This window comes from Sturnus vulgaris, chromosome 2 (genome assembly GCF_052056855.1).
Source record: "Sturnus vulgaris isolate bStuVul1 chromosome 2, bStuVul1.hap1, whole genome shotgun sequence".
Taxonomy (NCBI): Eukaryota; Metazoa; Chordata; class Aves; order Passeriformes; family Sturnidae; genus Sturnus; species Sturnus vulgaris.
The window spans coordinates 91756008-91782949 of record NC_142244.1 but is presented as its reverse complement, the minus strand read 5'-3'; the positions used below and the strand labels follow the sequence as shown (position 1 = coordinate 91782949).

At 37.5% G+C, this 26942-nt stretch overlaps 1 protein-coding gene across 1 annotated transcript in view; it reads right to left on the bottom strand.

Moving 5' to 3' along the window:
- LOC106863896 (vertebrate ancient opsin-like) overlaps window positions 1-26942 on the bottom strand; it is a 77155-nt gene that overhangs the window by 24586 nt on the left and 25627 nt on the right. Inside the window, exon 3 of the mRNA XM_014893481.2 lies at window positions 2740-2973. Coding sequence (XP_014748967.1) covers window positions 2740-2973 — 234 coding nt within the window. The remainder of the gene's footprint in view (window positions 1-2739; window positions 2974-26942) is intronic.

The window sequence follows — 26942 nt, the reverse complement described above, 5'->3', positions numbered from 1 at the left end:
GCATGTAGCATGTGAAAGAGCAGGTTTCTGTCAGCACCACCATGGTGAAAGGAGCAGTCTGAGCTGTCATTAAAAATCTGTCTGGGGTGGCTGCATAGGTGGAAGTTTGAACAATGACAGGGACGTGTGATGGGAATAAAAGACACTGAGAGACGTAGGAGAAGATGAAACAAAATCTGCACAACAGCATTAACTACATAATTATAAAGGACTGATGCATTGAAAGTGTAAGCACACTGACCTTGCCCAGCTACTTGGCTGTGTGCTGCATTTTTGAAACCTGACTTTGAGAAGCTGCCCCAGGCACACACAAGTCATATATGACACAAAGTCATATTGCCAAGAGCCAGAAGAACCATCCATAAAGAGAAAACAGGGAAAATTGAATCACCTCCAGCTTCTCCCCAGCATCATTTGGTCTCAGGCAGTTTAGTGTTTCAGTTTTGTCAGTGAATCTTGATGTCTGCCTGGCATGTTATGAGCCCAATAATAGTCCAGCTTAAACAGTGCATCTGTCTCCTCCAGGAGGAAGGACTGCAGCACACCTCATTCCATCCCATCTGAAGGTGTTCCTGCAGCTGGAAAGAAATTCACTCTTTTCCTCAGTGATTTACCACCTCAGGTCAGTGCAAAGGGCAGTGCCAAAGACAAAACTCTTTCTCTAGATTTTCAGGACCATGAAAGTGACTCAGGGACTGCTTGAGAGTTAATTTAAGGATGTGCTCTGTAGGATGAGTTTTAAAGCTGAGTCAGAGGCTGATGGTTCCACAATATTCTGCACAGATTTATGACAGCTGGAAGCTAACACCATAGCTGCAGTCAACCAGCACCATTTTCTAATCTTCAGGGCAGTTCCCAGAGCAAAAAGACTTCTATAGAGAGAGCTAAAAATTATGCCGTATGTTCTGTGTATTTATAAAATGCAGGAGTAAATACCCTACTGTGGTGCCTCACATCTGCAGAGAACTGTGAAAAATGCAGGCCAGATAATTTCTGTGTTGGGAGGCATCAGCCTTCCGTGACAATTCTCAGCTAGGCATGAAGACCAGGAAAGCTGAGTGCCAGGAAGATTAACAACTTCGTTTCCCTGAGGTGTTAAATTTGCAAGAAAATGTGAGAACAACAACAGAGGTGCCAAGATCACCAGTTTCCCATTGAATGAGGGTGTTTCTATTGTTCCTGTTCTGAAAAGAGGAGGAACAAAGGGATGGGTTTCACCTTTTTGGGTAAAGCACATTTCTCAGTGTCAGTTAAACCCAATTATTTTTATTGCTAATACACAGTGGCACAGCAGAGGAGAGCTAGAGGTTAATGCTGCACATTAGCTATCATTTTGGTTTGGTTAGTAAAAATCTCAAATCTGACCAAGCTCCTCCCCTTCAGGGTGGCTCATCACACCTCCATATGTAAAGACAATGCCAAAATGTATCTGCTATCAATATTATATAACCTGCTCCAGTTATCACAGCAGAATCAGATTATCTCTCAATTAAAGTGTTCAGAGAATAAAGAAGCAAGACAGATGCTGCTGTTAAGAAGTTTTCATAAGAATCGTAAAAGGTAAGGGGGAAAAGTTACTGAATTTCTTCAGCATTAACACTTTTCAAATGGAATGTTCTATTTGCTTCAATGTCAGCTCAAACTAGACTTTGGAAATGAAGCCCTGGTCTTAGGGAAGGCAATAGAACTTTTTCCTTCTGATTTTGGGGACGTTTCTCAGCTTGCTTGAGATTTTTCCCTCAAGTTCCAAGAGTAGATTCTTTTGTTGTTTAAGAAATTTAGGTTAGATGAAGCAGGCCAAGAATGATCTCAGGCTGTGGCAAATCTTGAATATATTTGGCTGTTGCATTTAACTCTTCCCTTGTCTCAGCTCCATAATAATAAAATGCTGCTGTTGATAAATACTAAGGGTGGGCTCCAGCATACACTGAGCAGGAAAAGATAAAGGGTGTTTCTTTGCTTTGTAATAATGTAATGGACATAATGAAGAAAGAAAACTGAGAACAACCTCTAACACGTAACCTAATAAAAAAAAAATTCATAAACTGTACATATTTTCCAGATTGCCTACTGCAAAACACTTTTAAAACTTCCAGAACTGCCATTATCAAATTTTAGAGTTAGAATTGTCAATGTAGAAACATTCTGAGTACTGAAAATGGATTTACAGGAATGAGGGACCTGAACTGGATGTAGGCATTTTTATAATATGCCTTGGTGCTCATGAGACAAAATTCATTATCTATTTTGGCATGTAGCTGAACTGTGAAGATGTAACAGTAAGGATGTAGATATCCACAAAAACAGTAACTGCAATGATATTTTGTTTCAAGGAGGTCTATCATGAAAATGGTATTTACAAATGGTCTCACTTTGTTTTCAAGGCCATGAAATCCCTTTGTCTCCTTGTCCATTTTTCCCCCCATTCCACAACCTCACCAAATGTTTGAGTATTTTTTTTGTAAATACCTTTGGCAACTAACTCTGAAGGATATAAATTAATACCCAGTGTGCCCTCAGAAGAACACAAGCAATTTCAGTAAGCAAACATTTTTCCATTCTTCTTATCTAGCAATATGCTGTTGTTTGCAAACACTTCCACCCCAAGACTCCAGTAGTATTGTTTGGACAAGCTTTCATTGTCCTTAAAGATACATCCATAAGACTGGTAGTCACAATGGTCAAGAATGTCTGATGGACTCTGAAGAAAATACAATTTAAAAATAATGTATGCCTTACCTGCTTATTCATAAGTATGTAGATAATGGGATTGCAAACAGTGCTGCTTTTTGCTAGGATGGAAGGTATGATGCTTGTAACTGGAGTCACAACACCCGGCCTGCCAAATGTGGCAAGTAATGCTATAACCCCATATGGAATCCAGCACACCAGATAACAGATAACTGTAGTGATCACCATGAACAGGACGTGGTACTCTCTTTTGCGGGCAGCATTCTTGTGGATTTTTCCAACCTAGGGAAAGGTTTAAAAAGAGATAAAATTTAACAAGCAGAGCTGTTGGGTTGACGGCATGAACAACCTGGGACTGTGGTCTTGGATCAGTAATAACAATCAACACTGTAGTTCCAGAAGCAAAACAAATGCAAACCCAAAAGTGATTGAATGCAGTGAAAAGACTTTCATCATCTCCATTAGGCACTAGGGGAAGCTCTGCAGAGACCACACTACATGCCAGCATAAACCAGAGTCCCAGTGGAGGTTATTGCAAATGTAGAAAGGTGACAAAGCATCTAGTCCTTAACAAATGTTAGATCATCTGCAGTTGCTTTTAAGGTATGGAATTTTTTTGTAAATGTACCATGTTTTCATTCAAATTATGCCAGTACACAGAATGTGCTTGAGATGAAGAAGCTTTACATTGCACGTCTGAGCCACTAGAAGTGTTTTCTGTTAAGGGTGTGAAAATAGCAGAGCAACACTGGGACTGTTGTTAGTATCTCTGTCCTTGGATCTTTTCAACACCAGATAAAGCCTCAGCTGGCCTGGCATAGTGTTAGCCGTGGTCATACTTGGAGTGGGTCACCAGAGAAGCCTTGCTGAATCACTTGATGAAGTTTTCAGTGGTAAGATTCACTCCTTCTAGACCATTTCTTCCAGGTACTTAACCATTTTGATAAAAGGGCTTCACTCCTGATAACGGTAAGAAACAAGTTTTTGTGCTCTTAAAAAGGTTTGCTGAATGCTGATTCCTTGTGGTTCATTGGGTTTCTTGGGGAAATGGAGTAGAATTGGCTAAACAGGTAAAGCAGATGTAAATGAGCATTTTCAAAGTGATGGTACAAGAGTCTATCTTGTTGCCATGAATTTGTCAGTAGTTGGAGTATGTGGGCAAATCTGCTGTGGAAGCATTTATAATCTGTGCTTCAAAATTTATTCTCTTTTAACCTGTACTGGATTGAAGCATCATGTCCTTTAAGAGTCTAGAGCTCTAAGATAAAGCTTTAACATTAAAATAACAGACAATTTTTATTTTTAAGCCTTGGTGTGAATACATTTTTCTGTAGACAACTACAGAATGCTCTTCCTGTGTTTGGGCTGCTAAGTGCATAGGTGGTAACAGTAAGGAACAAGCTCATTTCCTAAAAAATCAAAAACAAACTCTGCAAGGAGGTTAATTTTAGAGACTCTCTCTCTCAGCACACTCGTCTCCTGAGGTTATAGTTGATTCCTCAGCTTTAACCCAGTGTGTGTTTAGCAAACCCAGATGTGCCAGCAGGACTTCAGGAACTATTCAAATGTTTGAACTGTATTGACTGAGCCTTGTACTCAACCAAATCTAATTTATGTTCACTTTAAGGTCTTTTTGCCTCTTGAATGCAGCACTTGAGAGTAAATTGCACCTAGGGAATTAAGCCCATGTAAAACTACAAACATAAATAAGCAAAAAAGCAGCTCTGTGTAATGGAACACATCCAAACTTTACTTAACCAAATAATTTTAAAAAGTTTTAAATCACTGGGATCAGACTGATGCAGGTAAATAAATAGAACATAGTTAAAGGTGGAAGTCACCAGCCATCCCAGTCAAATGTCATTTGCTGTTGCCTGACACATACCTTGCACATGTCAAGGAAATAGAGCTTTTTCTACCTCTTTGCAGTGTGGGTCTTTTTGCATAATGTATGTGTTTATGTATCAGATTGTGAGCTAAACACATATATAGTGACTTTATAAGGTATATATGAAGGCAAAGTAATATGGTTACATTTTCTTCTTAGTTCATTATGACTCTCGGCTTCTAAAGTGCTTGGTTCTATCTGGGGTTTCAGTGGAAATGTTCCTGTGAATGAAACACACACTAAGTTCATCTGCCCAAAACTAATAAGTATTTTTCCTGACTATTTTTAATTATTTTCTGCAAAAAGACAATAACAAAATAAAGTCTATCCTTTCTGAGAAGACTTGGGACTACTTTTTTACTAGGACTGCAACCTGTTTATTTTATAATTAGCTTGAAAAAAGGATTAATAATAGCTTATTGTCCAATCCTGTATTGCTTATTTGGACTAAATTTTTCATGACTAATGGGAAATTTCTCTGACTGATGAATCCAGGATCCCATGTGAGCTGCAGCTATGTACAAATTAAATATTAACCAAGGAATGCAAAGCCCCAGTTAGCCATGGCATCCACAGCTGAATTTCTTCAATAAACACAGAAGGATCAGGCAACACATTTTTGCTCTGTGTTTAGATACATGTCTTGAAGAGTTTGCAACAATTTACCGTCTGCACAGACAAAACAGAGACCATAAATGAAGATTTAAAGAGGAAATAAGTCTAAAAGTAGAGTGGCTATGGATGTGATTTCGGCATGTACCCTTCCACTTTCACATCTTTAGGTCATTTCCACAGGAAGGGAAGTTTTGAAATCATGTACCACATTTGTCCTCACCCTCTTGGTTTCATTGCCTTTGCAGTTTTGCAGCCTAACTTTAGAAGGTGTTACCTTTAAAAATTGTCTGCTTATAGGTACTGAAAGGCCTCCAGCAAAATATAACTCAGGTTCATGTAACCTACAGAAGGATTACACTTCTGCAGGTGATAAAGCAGTAGACATTTTAACATTAAAATAATTCTATTTGTTATTTTTAAAACTGCTGGGCAATTTAATGCAATTGCTGCACTGTATTTTCAGTAGTCAGATGGAAATGTTTCCTTGGCTATCCAGCTGGTAGAAAAGCATCAGATAGTGATGAGAAAAAATAGATTCAAATAATATTCTAGAATAGCTGAGCTGGTAAATCTCCGTCTAAATGTGAACATACAGAGTATATATAATATAAATTTAAAACACTCAGAAGATCTAAACCGTATTTTAAAATGGCACAAGAAATACTGGCCCTTTGGGATGAGATTGGACTTATGTAGGATGGCTAGAAAAAACTTTGCTGTAAACTCAGCTGTTTTCTCTGGGACAAAGATAATCTGCAAAATTTAGCAATATAAAGGCTGGGAAACCACTATATTTAAAGAAAATAAAGCTGAGGAATTGGTTGTTGAGGGGTTTTTAATGAGGAAATGGTGTTTCTCCCCTACTTTCATCCTCAGAAGTAGCAGAAATGTTTTGGTTTTTCAGAACTCAGCTGGAGGCAGTGGCAGGCAAGCTTGTCTAATCTCCAGCACTGAGCATAACAGTGGCACAATTAGCTCTGGTCTGGATTTGCCTTGCAGCCATGCTGCATCTCACATATACCCAACACTTTTTTCAAGTCAATCTGTCAAAAAAATACCACTACTTAGATCACTAGGGCAGCATGCTGAGCACGTACATTAGATGTGACAGGCCACAGAGTGTGGGAGAAGCCAGGGTGGTGTTCAGTGAGGAGGCTGGCATGGTGCAAGTGTCCTCAGAAGGAGCCCAAGACCTCAAAAGCTGCACCCACAACTGACAAGATAGCAGATACATCACTCACCAAGTGATGGGCTGCATTGCTATTCCATGTTATGGAAAAGATGAAATTGGGGAGCTCTGAGCAGAGCATGGAAAATTGCAACAGCACTGGTGAGGATCTGGAGAGGTTGTAAACCAAAGAAAAGGGGACATTACAATATGGATATGGAAGGGGTTAGTAAAAAGAGATGCAAAGAGCTTCTCCTGTAACTATGGAGATTGTTAGGTAGGAGATTCAAGAAAAGGATTCAAAATATCTCCTGTGACAGGTACTCTTCAAGGATGCAGGCAAATGTGTGGGTCCTGTCACAACAAAGACCCAGAAAAAAGGTATGACCCAGAGGAAGCTTGACTTCCTCTAAGGAGAACAAGTTTGTCCTTTCCTTAAAGAGAAAAGAGGATGGGTCTGTCCTTGTAGGAGACAAGTAAACCTTCCAAACACATAAACACTGTTGTACAATAGTATGGAGATAATAATAGGACCGTAGGTCATAGGAAATGATTTTCAGGTAACAGGTTCTGGTTACCCAATGTAAGCATTGCAGCTGTCAGTCCAGACCTCATCCCTGTCCAAGTCAACTGGTTCAGTCAGCCTGTTCCTGGAGGGAGCAGCCAGCTGAGTCCATGGGATTTTGTTAGGCCAAACACTGGAGCTTTCCAGCCCAGACAAAAGAAAACAGCAGCTACCTGCCTCTGGGCAGGGATTTACTGCTTAAAATACTTTTTTAGCCATCAAACAGCTTCATATGGAGAAGAGCCCTGAGCAGTGCCCAGGGGGACAGCTTACCCCTTCCTGTGCTTCAGAGCCAAAATTTGACCTACTGCAGCCCCCTGCTCAGCTCTCTCTGGATTTATCCGGGCATGACTAATGGGACAGGAAATACGGGTGGCACTTCATCTACTCAGAAGGCAGAAGTACCAGGAAACACCTGAAGGATGTTTGTAATAGTGATTGAGAGGCAACTGCAAGGCCTACAGTGCCAGAGGCACATTTACATTCAGTCCATCATATTCTCATCATCCATGGACAAGCTGGGTTTTTTTATATATGTAAGGGAAGGAGCTGGGCCAAAGTTAGCTATTAAGAAGGGGCAGCTTCAATAATGAAGATCTAACCTGACAGTTTTGAATTCCCCTGTGTTTTCTTTTTCACATTTACCTTTGTCTTTCCTTCTTACTTAATGTAACTATGTGCTTTATCTCATAAAGCATTTCCTTCATATTTTAACTGCTCCCATTTTCAACTGTGAACATCTTGAAAGGCTATGAAGAATATATGGCAACCAATCCATCTAACCACTAGATAGAAAGCCTATGCACCATCCACAACCACTTCAAGCAAGGGACAAGTACATCATAACATCTTAGAAATCAGGGGTCCTGTTTGTAAGTTTTGTTACAGAAACCTATCCAGCTATTTATTAAGATAGAAAATAGTATCACTAACTATACCCTGTGCACCTAAATAGTGGATGCTGTAAACATCCTTTACATAGCTTGCTCTAAACATGCAATATAGAAACGGGGCACAAAGTGCTTTTTTCATCACGACAGATACATTATTCCTGGATCTGTATTTCTGTATCTTACACTCATATAACCATGTTTACTTCACTACTTCAGAACTGCACAGTGAAGACAAGGCTATTTATGAGCAGCAGTGTTTGTTGCCACCAGCATCTTTCAGTATCAACTATAAGTGCTTGTTTTGACATGATCAAGTATTCGACAGTACTACCAAAACCAGACACAAGTAAAATATTCATAATTATCTGAGGGAAGTCTGCCAATCTTTGAACATTTAATCTACTACGACTTCTTGAAATGAACAGAAGGCATCTAGACTTTCTATGCAAAAGCTGCAGTAGAGAAAAAAGCTGGAAAAGATCATTCTTCCATCATGAATCAGCCAAGTAAGACAGTCCTCTCCGTCTCATTTCTAAAAGAAAGAAAATCAGATATGGCCTCCACTTATTGGTATGAATAAACCTCTACTAAACCTTGCAGTTAAACTAAGCAGTGACTGAAATGTCAGTTGTGATGAGTTTTCTCTTCTCCCATCTTTGTGGATTCTGTCCTCAGGCAAAACAAGGAAAAAAGGAGAACAAAACCAACCACGCCTCCAAAGCATGTAAAGCTCTAAATAGCTGTAGGAAACATACTCTCCAAGTAATCTATTTCCCAGTGTGAACTACCCCAGAACGAGTACTGTACAGATTAATTATAAGGGGGATTAAATGCTTTGTTGTTTAAAATAGACAATCCTGGAAAAAGAGGATTCACTGGCTTAAAAATAAATGCCTCCTTTGTTAGCAGTTAGGTGGCTAAGTTCAAAATGAGTGAACACTGAAGAGATGTATTGTCCTGTGGAAATGGAGAGTGAACAGAAACATCTGTTTTGGGTCATCTTAGAATTCAATGGGCCTTGACTCTACAAAGGATTTACACATATATATTCAGTGAGCAAACTGAGATTTAAGCATGCACATGAGCATTTTGCTCAGCTGGGGCCACATAATGAGTTAATAACAACAAATACAGAAGGCAGGAGCCATAAAACCACATAAGGGGCCATATAGCTAATTATTTTATGTCACTGTAAGCGTAGGAATATAAGTCCACAGGAAGGATATTTTATCAGCTGAAGACTGGTTTTATTGTGAATTTTTGTTATTGAAATGAGAATTAGCTGTCCTAATGCCTCAAGGTGAAGTGATGCTTTAAATACAAAATTGACGGCTTTGTACTTTGCCCTTAGAGCATAACTGCTATTGATGCTAAAATCAGCCAAGTTCTACTGTGGACTTAAGGAACAATAATCCTCTTAGATGCAGGATTTTTTTTTCATTGCTAAAGGTCTTTTAGCAGCAGTTTGACTAACACAGTGAACACATTCCCATACATTAAACAAGGAGCTCATGCTGTTACTCTCATCATTGACAATTCATGTTTTATCCTGACTTTCTTTATTCACTGTGTATTTTCGAGCATTAGTGTGCATGAGAAGATTAAAGGTGTAGATACTTCCTATCATTTGGTTGCATTCACAGTTTGGTTTTAGAAAGTCCATCAGATATTCTTACAAGCATCATCAAAATCCAACTCCTGCCCTTGCACAGAGCAGCTCCGATAACTGTACCATGTGACTGACAGCATTGTCCAAACACTAAGCTTTGGAAATTCAACAAGTCCAAGTGCCAGTTGCTGCACATGGGTTGGGGAAATCCCAAAAATTACTGCAGACTTGGAAAAGTCATTGAGGCCATTCCTGCAGAAAAGGAATTCAGGGTTCTCATTGATGAAAAGCTGAAGGTGAGCTGGCAGTGTGCACTCAGCCCAGACAGCCCAAATCCATCCTGGGCTGCATCAAAAGAGAACTGGACAGCAGATTGAGGGGGATAATTTTCCTCCTCTACTCTGCCCTCATGAGAACCCACCTGGAGTGCTGCATCCAGCCTTGGAGTCCTTAACACAAGGAAGATGTGAACCTGTATTATAATATTACCACATTTGTTGCTGCTCTGCAACACAACTTGCTGTTATAAAGGTGGAAGGTGCTGAGATTGCTTTCAGAAAATCAAGGCAGTAATGTAGTTTAACATTCCTCTTCCTTAAAAGCTTGCCAACAATTTATATTTTTAACCAATAATTTAATAACCAGCTTCTGTTTTGGGACATGATTCTTGTTGTTGTTTTAAAAACTTTTGCGAATGGCTTTGACTGACTGAACAGCCCAACTGACAATAATGGAAAGGAAAAATGAAAAAAATTAAAGCTGACTTTGATGTACTTTGCATTGATGAATTTCTGAAGCAGGAAGGCAAAATGTCAGACCTTAATTCCTTCTTGGTTTCTGTATTCTTTCTTCCAGAAATAGCAAAACGTAGAATGTGTATGTGCAACATCACTAATAAAGTTGAACTCTTCAACAACAGATCAAGTGACAGGTGTAAAATTTCTTTCCCAATTTCTTTCTAGGCTACTTTATGCTAAACAACAATATGCTACCATCTACATAGAAAATGGACTGCACACTTTCCTTCACCTAAAGGAAAAAAGTTTTCAATGGATGACAAAAAATAACAAAATTTATACACACCACACATTATATGTCTTAAAAATATACATGCACACAATATATACACACACACAAACACATGCACACACACCTACGTATTTCCATAATTATGTGAAAATTTCTACACCAGAGTCATCAAAGTTTAGAGAAGAAAGTTAGGAAAATGAAAATTATGATGCAAGTATTACCACCCTCTTTACCTCATGAATTAAATTAACCACAACCTTTTCTACTCTAAATACCAATACTTTCTCTGAATCTGGGGTGTGAATTTAAAAAAAAAAAGTGTCAGGGTAATGTTTTCCCTGAAAATGGAGCTTGGCTATTCCCCTAGGTCCATTTTTGCAGGTATGTAAGCTCCCACTCATATTTAATGCTAATTTTCACCAGGCTAGCATATGTGGGTGAGAACTCGAGCTTTGCTTTCCTCTGGATTTTTAGCTGCACTCCTTACAGTGAAATCAAATGATAAAATCTCTCAGGCATCACCAGCAGTCTTTCAGTACCTAACCACAATTACCCTTTCTCCTGGGAAGAGGGCTGACTTTCCCAGACTTTACTGAGGGATCCCCTCCCACTTTCCTGAAAATTTCTACTGACATAAAGCAAGGAATCATTAAGGACATGTGGGTATGCCTTTGACATGTAGCTATTTATATTTAAATAAGCCTACTAGATGTGCTTGGATCTACTTGTCAAATCCTATAGACCCAACAAAGAATATAAATACAAAGTGTTTTCAAAGCTCTCATCTAATTGGCATCTTTAAAAATATAGGAATTATGCAAAAAATAGCCTGAAAATGTTCTCCTCCAGATGCTTTCCCTCAAATTCTTATACACTTGCAATGGTACAGGTAGATTCAGAAAAAAACAGCACAAAACCAGCTCAAACCTGAGAAGTCTGTAAGTCTTCAATTCTTTTCCTCTCAGCAGGACACTTGATACCCTCCTGATTTTAAATCCCATTGTACAACAGATCATCTTTTTTTCAACACAGAATGACAAATTGGACATAGAAATTAATGTAAACAGCCAGGTTAGAATAATTAAATTTAACCAGTAAGACTGAAGCTCAGGTATACACACTTTTTTCCCCTGGGAGAGGTGTACTCAGGATTGTGTTGCACCTGAAGAAGTTAGGGCAAGCAAGAGGAAGTTTGCTTAGTGAGTTGTACCTACCCTGGTGTTCATAAACATTTATTTCTCTTCACATAGAGAAAAGAGAATTCCTTTTCTGTAGCTTGTGGATTACAGACAGTCCTTTATAAATTATATAAAATCAGTGGCTACGGGAAATAACCAGAGCATAAGATACTTTGGCTGATTTTTACATCTACCTAGAATATGTACAGTTAATAATAACCAAACCAAAAACAACCCAACGACAAAATTCCTTTTTCAGGTAAAGTTTCATTCCTGCCCCCACAAAACAAATTTTTTAAAAAGTTCGATTGGAGTTGGGGTATTCATAGCATTAGACCAAAATTTGACATTACAATGTGAAGACAGCTGAAAAGATTCCAAGGAAAAGATCAGGGAATATGTAAGGACAGAATGAATAAATTAGACATGGAGTAAGTAACATCCATTCTCTTGTGTATATGTGGCCCTTTCTAGTGATTTGTCCATAAGGATTTTTCTAGCCTGGGGCTACAGGCTCTGCCTTTTGTGATGCTGCCTTTCCCACTGGCACTTGCAGCCTTTTGGGAGAACCATCACAGCTTCATTCTGGGAACATCTACTCTGTCTACCCTTCTAACCCTACCTTGAGGATCACCTCAAAGCAGCATTCCTCCTTACATCAGGCTCCACCAGGAAAGGGAAGGGAGTGAGCTTGTTCAACCTCTCGATTGGAATGAACACACTCTGTCAGAAATGTTCTCTACAGAGGGGGGCATCATGTTCACTGTGGGCAGTCAGACATTCACATGGATTTCCATTCTTCATATGGATTCAAGATGTAGGAAACTGTGCGTGGGAGTGCCTCCTCCTCTGAGAGCCTGCAGCACTCAGAATCATCATGCCTTCAGAAATGCAATAGGGATCTATTTGCAGAGATCCATAAACTCCATTTTTAGGAACCTTTTAAAGGATATTTAAGACATGCCATACCCAAAAGTGACAGAAGAAAAAACTGTGTGAATTATTGAAAAGGCTTTGAAAATGTCAGATATAGCATAAGGCAGCTGATGGGCAGCAATATGACATGGAAAGGAATGGACTAGAGAAACAAGTCCCAGTCTAAAAAAATTGACCATCCATGCCCAGTACTCTGAGACATGCAAGATCCAGCATTTATATGTTCTGACCATAGCTTTGTGATATGCATTATGACATATAAAAACACACTATAACTCTTACATAACACAGAAAAGATGGGCAGTTGTGTTTTAAATACTATTCTTTCTTAGAATTTTGAACAAAACTAGCAAAAATAAGATGTTTTCTTGTATAGCTCAAAACATTCAAATTTTCCAAATGCTTACAGCTCAAGTGGATGAGCCTGTTGAGAGACGTCCAATTTCTACCCCCTGTATGCTCTCTGATGGAAGACTGTGGATCTGTGGGAGCAATGATGCTTGAAAACTTATAAGTTCTAGATACATATGGCTGAGGAAGGGATATAAATGCCATTTTTTTCTTTATTTCAGCTTTACACCAAATTATGGCCTAAAGTGTAGCCATCTAGAGGTCTTCCCTGCAGAGTCAGCATCATCATTAGAAAATAGAGCAAAGGAGAATAAAAAACTTGATATATGTATGAGACTTTCTTAGTAAAATGTCTTTGAATTATGCTATTACCAGCATTCAAATCCAGATTAAACCTTTTTTTTAATTTGTCTATCTTCTGAAGTTGGTCATAATATTTTCAAAGAAAAGGAAGTATGTGTTTGATAACGCAACAAAAACACTGATATTTGCATCCCAAAGTATAATAAACATGCCATAAAACATGCTTTAAGTGAAAACAAATGCCAAATGTGACAGAGTCAGCAAAGATTCAGGTTATAGCTGTTCTCACATATTAACAAATCTGGTATTCTGAAAGTTTACATTATTTTGTCAGATGCATATTAAAATAAATAGCAGCTGGTGGAGACAAAGGACTGAATTTCTCTGCTTTCCTACCATTTCATTTTCATGTTGTCATAAATTACTCCAGTACCGTACATTCCCTGTTACTGTGATGAAGTGGTTTTACTATCTTTGCAAATAAATATTAGGAATTCCATGAATTTTAATGCGTTTAAAATTTTACAGCCAGAGGGCTGGAAGGATTCTCAAGGGATTTGATGTTGTCCTTCATTCCCCTTCCCCCATATGCACTAAATGCAGGACAAATACTCCTCAATCAGCCTGAGAGTTACTGTCTAATAGAAAGATATTTTATACCCCTGAACAACCTTCTCCATGATTTCAACACTTATATTTTTACAAACCTTTTAGTAACATCTGATCTAGACCTTTATTTCTAGCAAATGTTTCTTTGTGTCTTTCCATTAGTGTAAGGGTACCCAAGCATAGAGTCACAACTGCTTCTCTTTACTAGCAGTGTTTTCACATTTGAAAACTGTTCACATATCTGTTCTCAAAACTTGCATATCTTGGTTTAACAAAACCAAGCAGACAGAACAGAGCACAACCAAGGTCAGGTGTTCCACACCTCTGCTCACCTGTTCCACAATAAGATCTATTCTGTTTGTAAAGATATCATGCTCACAAACCCACACATTAAAATTAGACCCTTTAGACTGTAAGTCTGTGTTTATTCATCTTGTATGATTTCTCATTGTGCAAAACCCTGCACTAGCATTGGCAAATCCTGATGTTAACTGAGTTTTAATTATAGATCAATATCATGAATGAAAGTGCTGAAAGCACTTGACAGATCTCTATGAAATGGGCATCTCAAAGGGCATCCTCTAGGACAGTATTTTCCTAGTTGCCAAGGACATGTCATGTGCAAAGAACTTGAGTTGTATCACTACTAGTTTCCCTTTTATCCTCTAGACCAGGTTACCTGGCAAAATGTGAGTACAATTGATTCTGACCAACTTTTGAGCAACTATTTTTGGCAGTTCTGATACAGACTATTCAACTATACAAAGACTTAAAAGCCTATTTAGAGTAGTGAGAGACAGAAAAAACTTTATAAAACACCTTCTGCCTCCTGTTTGGTAGTGGATCATTGGGAAACAGAACTCCTTGGCTGATGTTTCTGCAGAATGATGGATAGAAAAGAAGGTTTTTCTCTTATGAATCCTACTAAGGATTAGTAGGCCACTATTAAGTCTATAAATGCTGAGTAAGTGTTAAAATTGCCCATAGCACAGACCATTCTGTGAAGTGGGGATCTGCTGAGTAATTCCTGCTGACTTTGCAACAGGCTACCAATGGTCTTCACTGAAGTGAGTTCACCAAGCTTGCTTAAAGGCAGGTCAGTGGTTTTTATAGAGTCACCATCATCACTTAGGGAAGAAGTGGCAGTTTCACAGCACTAACAGCCCACTTGGCATCCTACTGGCATTTCTAGGAGAAAGACAGGCATTTGTAAAAGTGATGAGCTGTGTTAACTTCACCAGACTTAGATAAATCCTTGTCATTTCTCTGCCGAAAGAGCACAATAAAGATAGTGCTGACATACAATTGTAAAGTATACTGATGCTGAATTATACTGTTGATAGGGAAGAGAAATAGATTACACATTAAAAATAAAATGTGCAACTTTGCAAAACTTGGTTAGTTGGCAAGCTCCATTTCATTTTTATATGAACTGTAATCATGCATAAAGTAAAACACATCTTCCTGATAGGCATACTTTGGAAGAAAACAGTAAAAAGCACCAATAGTCCATCAGGTTATATTTGATTTGATACTACTAATTCTTTTGAATCCTGACAGGTCTGAGCCTGTGAAAGAGTATTATTATAGCAAAGAAAAAATTTCAGTATGAAAAATACCAAAATAACCTCTTAGAAGATACAAGATACCTGTGTGGTTACTGCGCTGCAAAGAGAGAGAAAGGACAGCAACACACACGGACCTTTTTTGGGGAAAAAAGGCCAACTTTATTGTACAGACAGCCCGTATTTAAAGTGTGTTACGTGCAGCTAGGACAGGACAGTAGCTCATTGGACAATTGGGAAAAGCATCCTTGGGACAGCATACCCGGATGTCCCATGGGAAAAACACCAGGTGTCAATCTTTATTATGAATTCCACTCTGTTTTTCACCAAGTTATCACCCTGGGAGACTTCCTCCCTAACTGAAGCTGTAGTCAGCTTGTCAGCCTGGGAATGGACCTGAGAGTCAGGAGAAATCCAGGCCTGAGAGGAATTGCCAAGCTGTAATTCCCTAGCTCTCTAAATGTGTGTGTCCACATACCTGGGTTTGGAACTTGACTTCTAAATAATATTGTTTTCCCTGAAATTTGTTTCTCATTTGTTGAAGGGGAGTAGTATAGCAAACACAATTGTTACTCTGCTGCTGTACAAAAGGTAGCATTTTATAAATTACTTCCTCAGGTAGCACAGATTTCTGTATTTAGGGGAACACAATCCGTAACATAGTACTGATGACAACTGAAAACAATCAATACAGATTCCAAATTTTGTATCATAGCAGAAAAATCACTATCACTCTGTAATTGTTCATTTGAGCTACTTGCCATGTATTCTCACATACTCCAAGGTGACAGAAAAAGGTGCAGTAGAAGAATGTTATGATGGCTATTCGTTAGTGTATATATATATATACACACATATATTTTTTTTGTGGTGATTAGAATCCTGAAAGAGTAAAGTGGCAGTTGAACAGATGGTAAACTGGTCTTCTGCCAGTGAGACCACTGACTGTGTCCAAGAATACATCAGTTCATACAGCTGCAGGCTTTTTCAGGAGCAATCTAAGAGTAATCTAATATAGGTGTTCCATTAGAATGGTTCAGTCAGCAAACATTATCATTACCTTAATGTGTGTTTTAATTTAGATGGAAACAATTGTTATTAGCAATAACAATTCTTCTTGAATGAGACTAACAGGAATGAGAAGGAGAGAAGAGGACAGGAGAGGGTGGAAGAGGAGGGGAAAATGGTGGGAGGGGTGGGAAGGAGGAGCAAAGGAAAAGGAAATAGTAAAAGAAGGGGAAGGAAGGAATTGGTGTGATACAGTCAACTCTTGTTCACTTATGGAGTTGTACTTGGAAATTCAGAGCTCATGTTCTCCTTCTGAAACACTATACACACAGGGTTCTCAGTGGTACTCTGTATGGGCCAGGATGCTTTCCAGCTGGGATCATATTATATTAATCATATTATATTAGTCTTGGAATCTGGGATTTTACCTTGAGTGTCTGAAATTAGTACAAACTTGAAAGATGGTCATATTCAAATGTTGCTTTCTGAGGATATTTTTCTCACTTTTAATCTCTCCTTTAACACTACTTCTGTAGCTCTGATAGCACTTGTTATCCTTTTTGCACCTTTTCTGTTTATATTCTATTCAAATGGATGACCAATACTCCTTACAATATTTAAGTTTATACAACGGTATAACAACAATGGGGATGTTTCTTTCAACTCCTTTCCTAGTCATTTCTAACATCTTATTTGATTTTCCTGAATAGAAAAGTGAATTTTTCATTAAATTACTCAAACTAACTCTGCCATGTCTTTGAAGGGTGATAACCAAGATCCCTTTATCATACATGTATGTGTATATATGATGTGTGATAGAGTTACTTTGCACAAATAACTGCACCTCAGGTGCTGTTATCATCTGGTGTTGCCCACCTCACCCTTGATCTGTAACACTGCTGACAAAGCCACTCACATGCCTTGTTCTCAGCTTTCCTGCTTCAGACAATCGTTGTTGGCCATTGTCCCTTGCTTTCCTAATCAATTGTGCTCACTTCCCAGTTGATGATCTCCATGGATATTTACTGTAAGTCTGCTAAAGGGGGGGGGCTGTAACTACTGAGGATGTCACACACTAAGGATGGACATTTTGCACGTGGCAAGCAGTCAGATCTGTGTTTCACACTCTCAATTTGCAAATTAATACTACTTCAAATGGTATCATATATCCTTTATTTTGTAAGGAAGAGATTGGCACTAACGATTTTTTTTACAACTTTATTTTGTTCTGGATATACTTTTGTTTGGACAATTACAGCCAGGAAAAATCAATACAGATATTTTTAATAATTCTCTAGAATTCCTTCTAATTCTAATTTCAATAGGGTCAGTACATCTGGGATAATTAGGGTCCAGATATAAACTATTCTAGCAATGGCTCACTAACAAGTCCAACCCTCTTATAGTCAGTGTTTATTAAATATAGATATTGCAAGTTCAGGTCACTTGTGTGCAACACTTTTGAGTTTTGGGACAGAAGAATTCTTCACAGTACAATGAGTAAGTATGGATACATATAGTTAGAGCCAGTATAAAACCTGTCCAGTGTGAATTTAATGACCTCAGAGATGGTGTAGTCATATAAAATTCCACCATTCTTCTGGAAAGGCTGAAACTAATCGAGTAGTACCTGTACCTCCCTAAGGAAAGGTCAAAGTAAAAAGAAGAATGAGTTAACAAGACGATTCAGCAGGCTGGAATTTTATTTCTTTTAACTTGACATTTAGACTGAATTAACATCCTGAACTTACTTGGCAAACAATGGAGACGGGAGCAAATCCATTTAATTATACCTTGAGAAAATCCAAAATGTTCAGGCTGACATGACTAAGCACCTACTGAGCCTTGACCATCCTGGAGCACAGAAGCAAAAGCAGGGCAGAAGGGCATTTACACTGCTGAACAGTGAAAGAAAACACACAGAAAGAAAATTCTCCCAGGAGCAGCATGCAATTAACAAAAGGCCAAGGCCAGGCTACCAACCACAGTTACAAATTTTCTTCAGAAAGATTAAAGATTGATGCAGAAAGGCCAGGTTGGAGCAATGTGAAAGTCAGTTCTTTCAACTTGACATTTAAACTGACCTAATATCCTGAAGTTGCTCAGGGAGTGAGAGAGAGAAAAGTATCAGGTAAGGACTTTAAGGACTTTTATTGAGCTCTTGCAAGCCATAACAATAGAGAAAGTAGAAAGCAATATTCAAGGTGAATATGTTAGATGAACTTTCCCAGTGATAGGTGTTTTTAAATGCCCAGCTCCATGTTGAGGGCATCAGAGCAGATGCAATCAGGAACTAGTGACAATATTAATTCTATTTTCTGTGCAAGGCAGTAGCTTATACGCAGTGTTTTACAGAGATATAACCAAATTTTTAAGTATGCTTAATGGGACTGCCAATGGGAATTAAAAAAATGTGTATACTTCCATGTGCCCCAGGTAGGGAAAGTTCCTCATGGGAGTGTTTGCTCGATTTTTGTTTGTCTGGTTTTTAATTTAGTCTCAAAATAGTTATGAATTTCTTCCTTTTTAATTTCTGTGCAGGTCGGTTTTATTCAAACTTTGTTTATATTTAATCTTTAATAAGCCAGATGTAAGTAGCAGGATCTCAGGTAAATGGGAGTCTATCTTGCCTTGTTCGGGGCAGTTTCAAGTGAAGTGTTATATTACCAGATAAAATTAACATTATAGACTTCTGAAACTGCAATGTAGTGCCTCTTCTGCCATGTAAGTGACCCAGAAACGAAACATTTTTGAAATATTGCTGAGATCCCCTTAGAAAACACCTTACATGTTTTTTCTTAGAAGCTTTTTATTAGAAGCTTTTTATTAGAAGCTTAGAAGCTGTTTAGTTGACAGGTCTCTCATTTAAATTCAGATTACCACTCTCAAGTACAGGAGAAGGTCTGGAATACACCCTAAGGCAACTCTAGCCCATACTCAACTGTGATTAATTTAGCTGCTTAGCAGATGTCAGTTGTACTACTAAAAGTCAAATAATCGCCCATTCATTGTATGCCCAGGTGACTCCACCTCAAGCCAGAGAGCATGTTGTTTTAAGAGGCATATGGTGCAGACATTTTGAAAGAAGAACCATGGAAAAAAAACCGCTTAATGAACAGGGAAGTGAAGTCTCAGGACCCTAAACACTATAAATTAAGCCGAATGTTCACTCTTTAGTTTTATACCTTTAAATAACAAGGGAAGAATGAATTAAGACCACAAAGGGGACAGTGGTTAACTTACAATGGAAACTGAACGAAACAGAAAAGTTGGAGAGTCAACAGATTAAAAATAACTTGAGAAGTAGAGTAAAATATCTTATGCATATTTCTCTGAAGGAAATATTAGCTAATTAAGACATTATCTTTTGCTTTCCTATCCTTTACCTGTGCACGGGGATAATGATTTACTGCATAAGGATTCCTGAGCTTTTTAATATGAAGGTCTTTATAATTAAGAAGCATTACTATTGAAGTGAAATTCAAACGCAACTTCTGCCTAATAAGAAGAAATGTAAAACTATCTACATGATGTTATAGATGGGTATCATTTTCCTGGGAAGGTTTGGACAAGAGCTCCTTCAGGAAAGGAAGCTCTCCATAAATCAAATCTCAGAGGCAAACTGGAAAGTGCCTGAACTATATCTCTTTTCTTCCAGCAGGAGCAGAAGTTTTGAAAAGCTATATGTTAATACTTAGTTTTAGAAAGCCTCTGCTCTACATCGTTCACAGGGTTGGGTTTCACTCTACTGGTAACTGTTCTCCACTGCAGTCTGTTTTCCCAGACCTGCCCAGGAGCAGCCACCTGGCCCCAACAGACTGGACCAATTCCCTGCTGTGGCCAAGGCAGTGCCTTTACCACAGACTGCTCCTTTCCTTCTGCTCCAGCCTGATTTTCCCACTTACTCCCCTGACACACCTTACAAACAAAGAAACAAACAATTATTAGTCATCCAGGTGACTGCCCCAAGTTGCTGTGCTCTAAGGTTATATTCTACTATTCTACTTTTCTATTTAGTTACTAAGGCTAGTAACTAAAGAAACTTAGAGCATAGGTCATCAATTATTATTGACTCAAATTAATCCAATGCTGCCTGAAATATAAATATGTGTTTTAAATATTATTGGCCCTATTTCTGCTATAATTTTTCACTTATGACAGTGAAAAATTCACTGCCTCACATTACTATCAGGCCCAATGGAATAAGTATAGTAAGACAAAAGATACTTGTAAATTGCAGTATGACCCCAGTTTCAATCTACTACAGACAACACAAGCTGATTTCCACTGATTCACCACAAGACAGAGACAAGCATTCTGCAAAGCAGCAACAATTTAATCAAGGGGAATAATTCTATTAAATATCCTGGCTGTTTATTTTAATAACAAAGGGGGAAATAAAAGGCAAGTATAGACCTATAAACCTCACAACAAAGCTTGTGATAATACAGATTTGGGTCGACTGCATGAACATGAGAGAATACATTCTTAGAACATCAAAATTAATATGACTTCTCAACACTTCTTTGTTGTAATGATGAGGGAAAGTGAGCTGAACACCTCAGTTCAGCTGCACTGAGTATTTGCACCTTTACCCTTGTTAAACTCTGGGGGAAATGAACTATTATGTGCATTCAAGAGCTGCATGTTTATTATTATACCACATATGCATACTGAGCAAGGTGGAGAAAGTGGGAAAAGCCAGAAACACAGAAACTCTCTTAACATTCTATAAAACAGCTGCACTGCAACAGAAGTGTTTCCTTGGCAATTTACAGATCAGCTAAGATCAAAATAATTCCTAGCACAACATTTTCTCACTGGGAAACTGATTGACAAAAATGAAAACATCCTGTAGGAACACGCAAATTTGAGACGTTTCTGGTGGTATCCAAGTGTACCTGGGCTTCTTGACAATATGCCTGATAAAAACAAAAAAATTAGATCCAATCACAGAGCTATATGATTCAGGACACAGGATCTCCCAGGCATTTTAGGCCATCAGCTCTAAGGATTTCCAGGATCTTTTTCACTTTGGCTAAGCACTACAAGGGAAACAGGGCCTTGAGTGGTTTCAGAGTCAAGAGGATATTGTTTTATTTTTAACATTAAAATGTTCCAGAGGAGGGTTATGTAAAAATAAAATACTGGTGCATTGCTGATCTGTGAAAAATAGTGAGGTTAAGATTTGTGTTGTGTATGTCCCCCTTATTCAAGAAAAAAAGCATCTCCATCAGAAATCCCTAATTGGAAATAAACCAGACAGTCTACTTCTCAACCAGGTCTATTTAAAGTAATATCTACATTTGTCTGAAGTCAAGAAATAAAGGCAAAATCTTAGACATTCATATGCACAAAAATATTGATAATGAAATAGCATTATCATTAATTTACATAGTTTAATACATTTCCATTATTAAGACAATACAAGCTTGACAACTCAATTGCATTCCTTTGGCCAAGATTCAACTGAGATGGTAAAAAAATCCTACTTAGCAAGTAGCATTACAAACTAACGAGACACTGGATTATAAACTTTGAAACAAAGTTTGTTTTAGATTTTACATATTTAACACATAATGATTTGCATCCCTTTCATACCTCTGTAGCATGTGGATATTTCACACCATTGTTCTCCACTATATGATTAAGTTCTCAGGTAAAATTATTTCCTTCAGTTACTGCCAACATATACTGCCTCGGGCACATTTGGGATTTTCAGTAGTGGAAAGGGGGCTAAATCACAGAACCAATGAACAGTAATAGCTATTACAAATGCCCCTGGCCAAACCTTGGAGCTGTAAGTAGCACAGGACTAATGGTGGAATGAAATAAGGATGAAAAAGCCAAAGCAAAGCATCACTTTGCTCCACTAGGAAAAAGCAGAATTCCATTTTGGCTTGCAGGAGATTTTATAGCATCTTCCAGTAACTAAAAGTGATCTACCTACAAGAAAGCTTGAGGGGGAGTTTTTATGCAGGCTTGTAGCAATAGAACAAGGGCAATGACTCCAAACTGAAAGAGGGCAGGTTTAGATTGGATATTAGGAAAAAATTCTTTACTGTGATAGTGGTGAGACATTAGAACAGGTTGCCCAGAGGAGCTGTGTCCTGGAACCCTTCAAGGACACGCTGGATGGGGCATTGAGCAACCTGGTCTAGTGGAAGATGTTGGAACTACGTGATGTTCAGTGTCTCTTCCAACCCAAACTCTTCCATGATTCTACAATTGTGACTGAAGGCTTTGTACATGATGTACATTATGGTTTACATGCTGTGAACCAAGGCCCTCTGCTTTGATTCCCTCCTGGACAGCACTGGCTGGGAAGTGCCTCACACAATGGCACAGTTAATGTGCAACCAAGTGCACGGTCATCACTGGGGGAGGAAGCCTTTGGGCATTGCACATTTCTCCTTTTCTTTGCACAGCAGCATCCCCTTGCAGACAGACCTTCAGAAGTGTTTCTCTACGGGACAATGCCACATTGCTGCTACATGCAGGACAATTAATTTTCCTCCAAGTCTTAGCGAGGGAGTTTGCCTGAGGTCACAAGTTAGTCTCTGAAGTGGAGTTAAACTACAGAAGAGTAAGTAGCTAAGTTCTTGCATGTTGAAATGAAAGTACAAAACTCTGCATGTTTTACAGTGCAAACCACCCTTCTATATATTCAATCTTTCCAGTTCTATAAGTAGTGAGTAAAAAATAATTTAAAAAAATAATAAACCAAACAAACAGAAAACACCTCATGTTTTTTCTTAACAGGAAAAACCTTTACTATATCATGCCCCAAACTGAGATGTTATGAGTGCTTGGTATTGATGTACACCATTTGCTGTAAACTGAAAGCCACATGAAACCACAGGTTATTTTTTATGAACATAATGCATCCAGAGATTAATGGATCAGGTCTTAAATTTCTATTAGCTTGTTATTAAAGATTATGACAGCCTTATTTTCTCTCTAGTTTATCTAAAGTATGAAAAGTGGCAAACCCAATGAATTCCTATTTTCTGACCAGCCATTAATTTGATTTACAATGACTTTGTACAGTGCCTGATTTACACTAAAGTTTTATCACTGCTTCTCTGCAAAACACAGACAATTAACTAATGATTTATACTTCTGCAAGCACAGAGGAAAGAAGATCATTATCTTTTCTCATGTCTGTTTCCTTTCCAGCATGATCAGACCTCAAAGACGAATCTGATGACACGCATTAACATTCGGTTGACATTTTTTAATCAGAAATACTGAGAACAACCCTAAGTGAGTATAGTTGCCACTCATGAGCTAGATGTATGTGCGAGCACACACTCTGAAAGGTATTTTATGTATGATTGATGCACCATACCTTTGTTCTCCTAAAAGCTGAGATGGTGAACTTATAAGCCTTGCAGCTATACATGAAGAAAAAAAAAAGTGAGCTTTCTCCTTTATTTCTCAGGATTTGTCATTTTTCTCAAATGTTACAGAAAACACTGTATTTATTCCCTTGAGACAGAATCCTTTAATAAAAACTGGTATAAATGTACTGCACAAAATTGAAATATTTTGCAGTTGAAAGCAGAAAACCTCCAAAATCAAAATCAATACTATAGTTACAGTGTTTTCATGATAGCTACCTAATAATCACTTCAACTCCTGGGAAAACCCTAATAGTTATGAAAAAGTACAAGACTAAGTAACCTCTTTAAAAACTAAGCACGCTAGTAAATCTCCCTCCTAGCTAATAAAGCAACTTTTTATTCAAACAGGTTTCCATTAAAATTAAACCAAAAAAAAACCAGCTAATAGGAATAATCAGCACTTGCTTCACTGAAATATTTTGAACAGAAATGTAAGGATAGACATGTCTGAAACATGAAATACTGACATCTGAAAATTGCTGTTTATTAAAGTGTGAATGTCAAAAGTTAGTGTCAGAATGCTATAGATTTTGCTTGAAAAGTTATGCTATGTTTGTACTTTATATTATGACCTGGCATTAAATAACAATGACATAATGGCATAATAATTAAATTATTATAGCATTATTTTGAAAATAATTGAAAACAGGTACCATTAAAAATAATAATTATTGATACACCATATCCTCTTTTCAAGGTCAAAAACTATTTCTTTTTTTATATAATATAATTTGGTTCTTTTAATGCTACTCAGATTATGTACCAGCAGCTGAAAAAAAAGTTGCTGGTTTTGAGAATAATCTCCTTGATTCGATTTTCTTTCTCCACTGAGTACAGAGGGAACATAGAGAAAAAAATAGGCTAGATAGATTCTTAAAATGCCTTGAATTCTCACAGGTAATTTCTCAAAACCACGTGCCTTCCTTCAATAGGAATAGTACAATAGGACAATAGTACAATAGGAATAGTAGTATTAGCTTTACAAAGCCTTGGAAAATCAGCGTATATTTACAGCATCTTCAAACCATCAAAGGAAAAAATGTATAGAAATCACTGAAGGAAGGAGGAGATCTATCTATGTAAAGAATGGTGTGAAGGTAATGGAGAAAAGAAGCAATGGGACTCATGGGCAGTGAAAACGAGACTGGTTGCAGAAATTATCAGAAAAATATTAAATAGAAAGAGTTGATATGAAAGGATTTCTTATGTATGTAATACCATCTACAGATTGCAATCTTGAGTCTAAATAAATTACATATTCAACAGAATTTAATAACTTACTAAGAAATAGCAAGATAAGACTTTTTGTCTTTTTTTTCCAAGTATTACATGGCTTTTTTAATCCCAGATATCACCTCATCTACAGAATTCTAATTATTTGGATCATGTTTAGAAGCCAAGAAGACTTGAAAATAATCAGAACTTCAAAGAACTGATCACTGATCATAGATACATAGTATATGCAGTCTTTCAGTGCTCCTCTACTTTGAAACAACAAAAAGCAGTCAGCTTTTCTACTAGAGATATGATCTAGAAATTCTGAAAAAAATACAGTCTTACACAGGAATGTAAATTGCTCTCTTAAAGCCCATTCTTATGGTAAATACCATAGAATCAAACAATAAAAAAAAAGTGTCTGTTATCACAAAATATTCCTGTTATCACAGAATCCAAAAAATAGTCTGCTGCCAGCTTTGAGTTCTGGCTGTAGTGCCTTGCACATGAAGAATTTGGCAAAGGCCAAATAATTGCCCTGTAAGCAGATGTTGAATATTTACTGCTAGGTGTTTGTTGAATGTTGTACAGAAAATTTGGAAGTACTTTTTTTTTTTTTTTAATGATAGGCTGTATTACTTTATAGCAGTTGATGATACAGCTGACGTTTTTCATTACATTTTGTAAGTTTATCACAATTCCCTCAATCCGAGACTTCTATTTTAATAATTTCCTTTTTCTTCATGATGATGTGAAAGAAAATACATACTAATTTGTTTGCAAACTAAATCTCTTTTTGCTTTGAATGAGATGCAATTATTATATATTTATGGCAAGGTTTAAAAATTAAAGATAAAACTATTTATCATTTTTCTTCTATGCCACCAGAAACTAGGAGGGAAAGGGTATATGAAGATCCAAAGGAAATAAATAAAATTCATAAATATATGGCAAAAAAAATAACAAGATATGGCTGTCAAATGAGTATAGCTGACTGTTTAGGCTTAGACTTTGATCTCAGCAAGGGTCACACATACTTGAAATTAAGTCATATTTTGAATGTACTTAATGACATTTGAAAGGGATGATCTACAGGAACCATACAACAAGGTCTACATCATCTTCACCTGAATTACTCTTCTTAGGACTTAGTTTTTAATTAAACAACCAGAAAAAATTTTGAGCTTTGCTTGTATGACTACAAACCTGATTTTATTTAGGGTTCTGAGAAGTTAAGATTTAATGGTGCATAATTGCTTTATCAGTTTTCTCAACATAAATCATAACTTAAGTGCCATCCAAGATGAAGTTTCAGAAAATCAAATTTCTCTATAAATAGGCATATGAAGCACATGATGGAATGATGGAACAATAATTATGGTTCCGTCCTACTCTTTGTATTATGTGAAGATTTTTTTCAGCTTAAATCACTAAGCATTCTGAGCTAATGTGCTCTCTTCTTCCCTGTGATCATTTCCAAAAGAGATGGAAAACTGGAAACATTCACAGGCATGGTCCTTCTACTTTGTTGTCCTTTCCTGACTACTTTAATGAATAATGATACAATAAATGCTTTTACAGATATTGTTTAACTGTTCCAAATAGTAAAGATATAAAACAAGATTAAGGAATCAGAAATTATAAAAATTTTCCTCTCCCCTTTCCTTTTTCTCTTAGACTTCCTGTGTGGGCACAGGAGATTTCAAAACCACCACTATTGTTTATACCCAAATCTTAAAAAAATAACCTAGCATCAAAATCTCATCATACAGATTTAAGAATTCATTTCTTTGGGTTTATAAACAAATGATAATTTCCCTCTGTGGCATTACTTCTTACATAAGAGATGGAAGCACTTTTCCTCCCCTAAATTTGATACTTTGAAATCTGGAAGAGGAGTAAGAAAGAGGAAT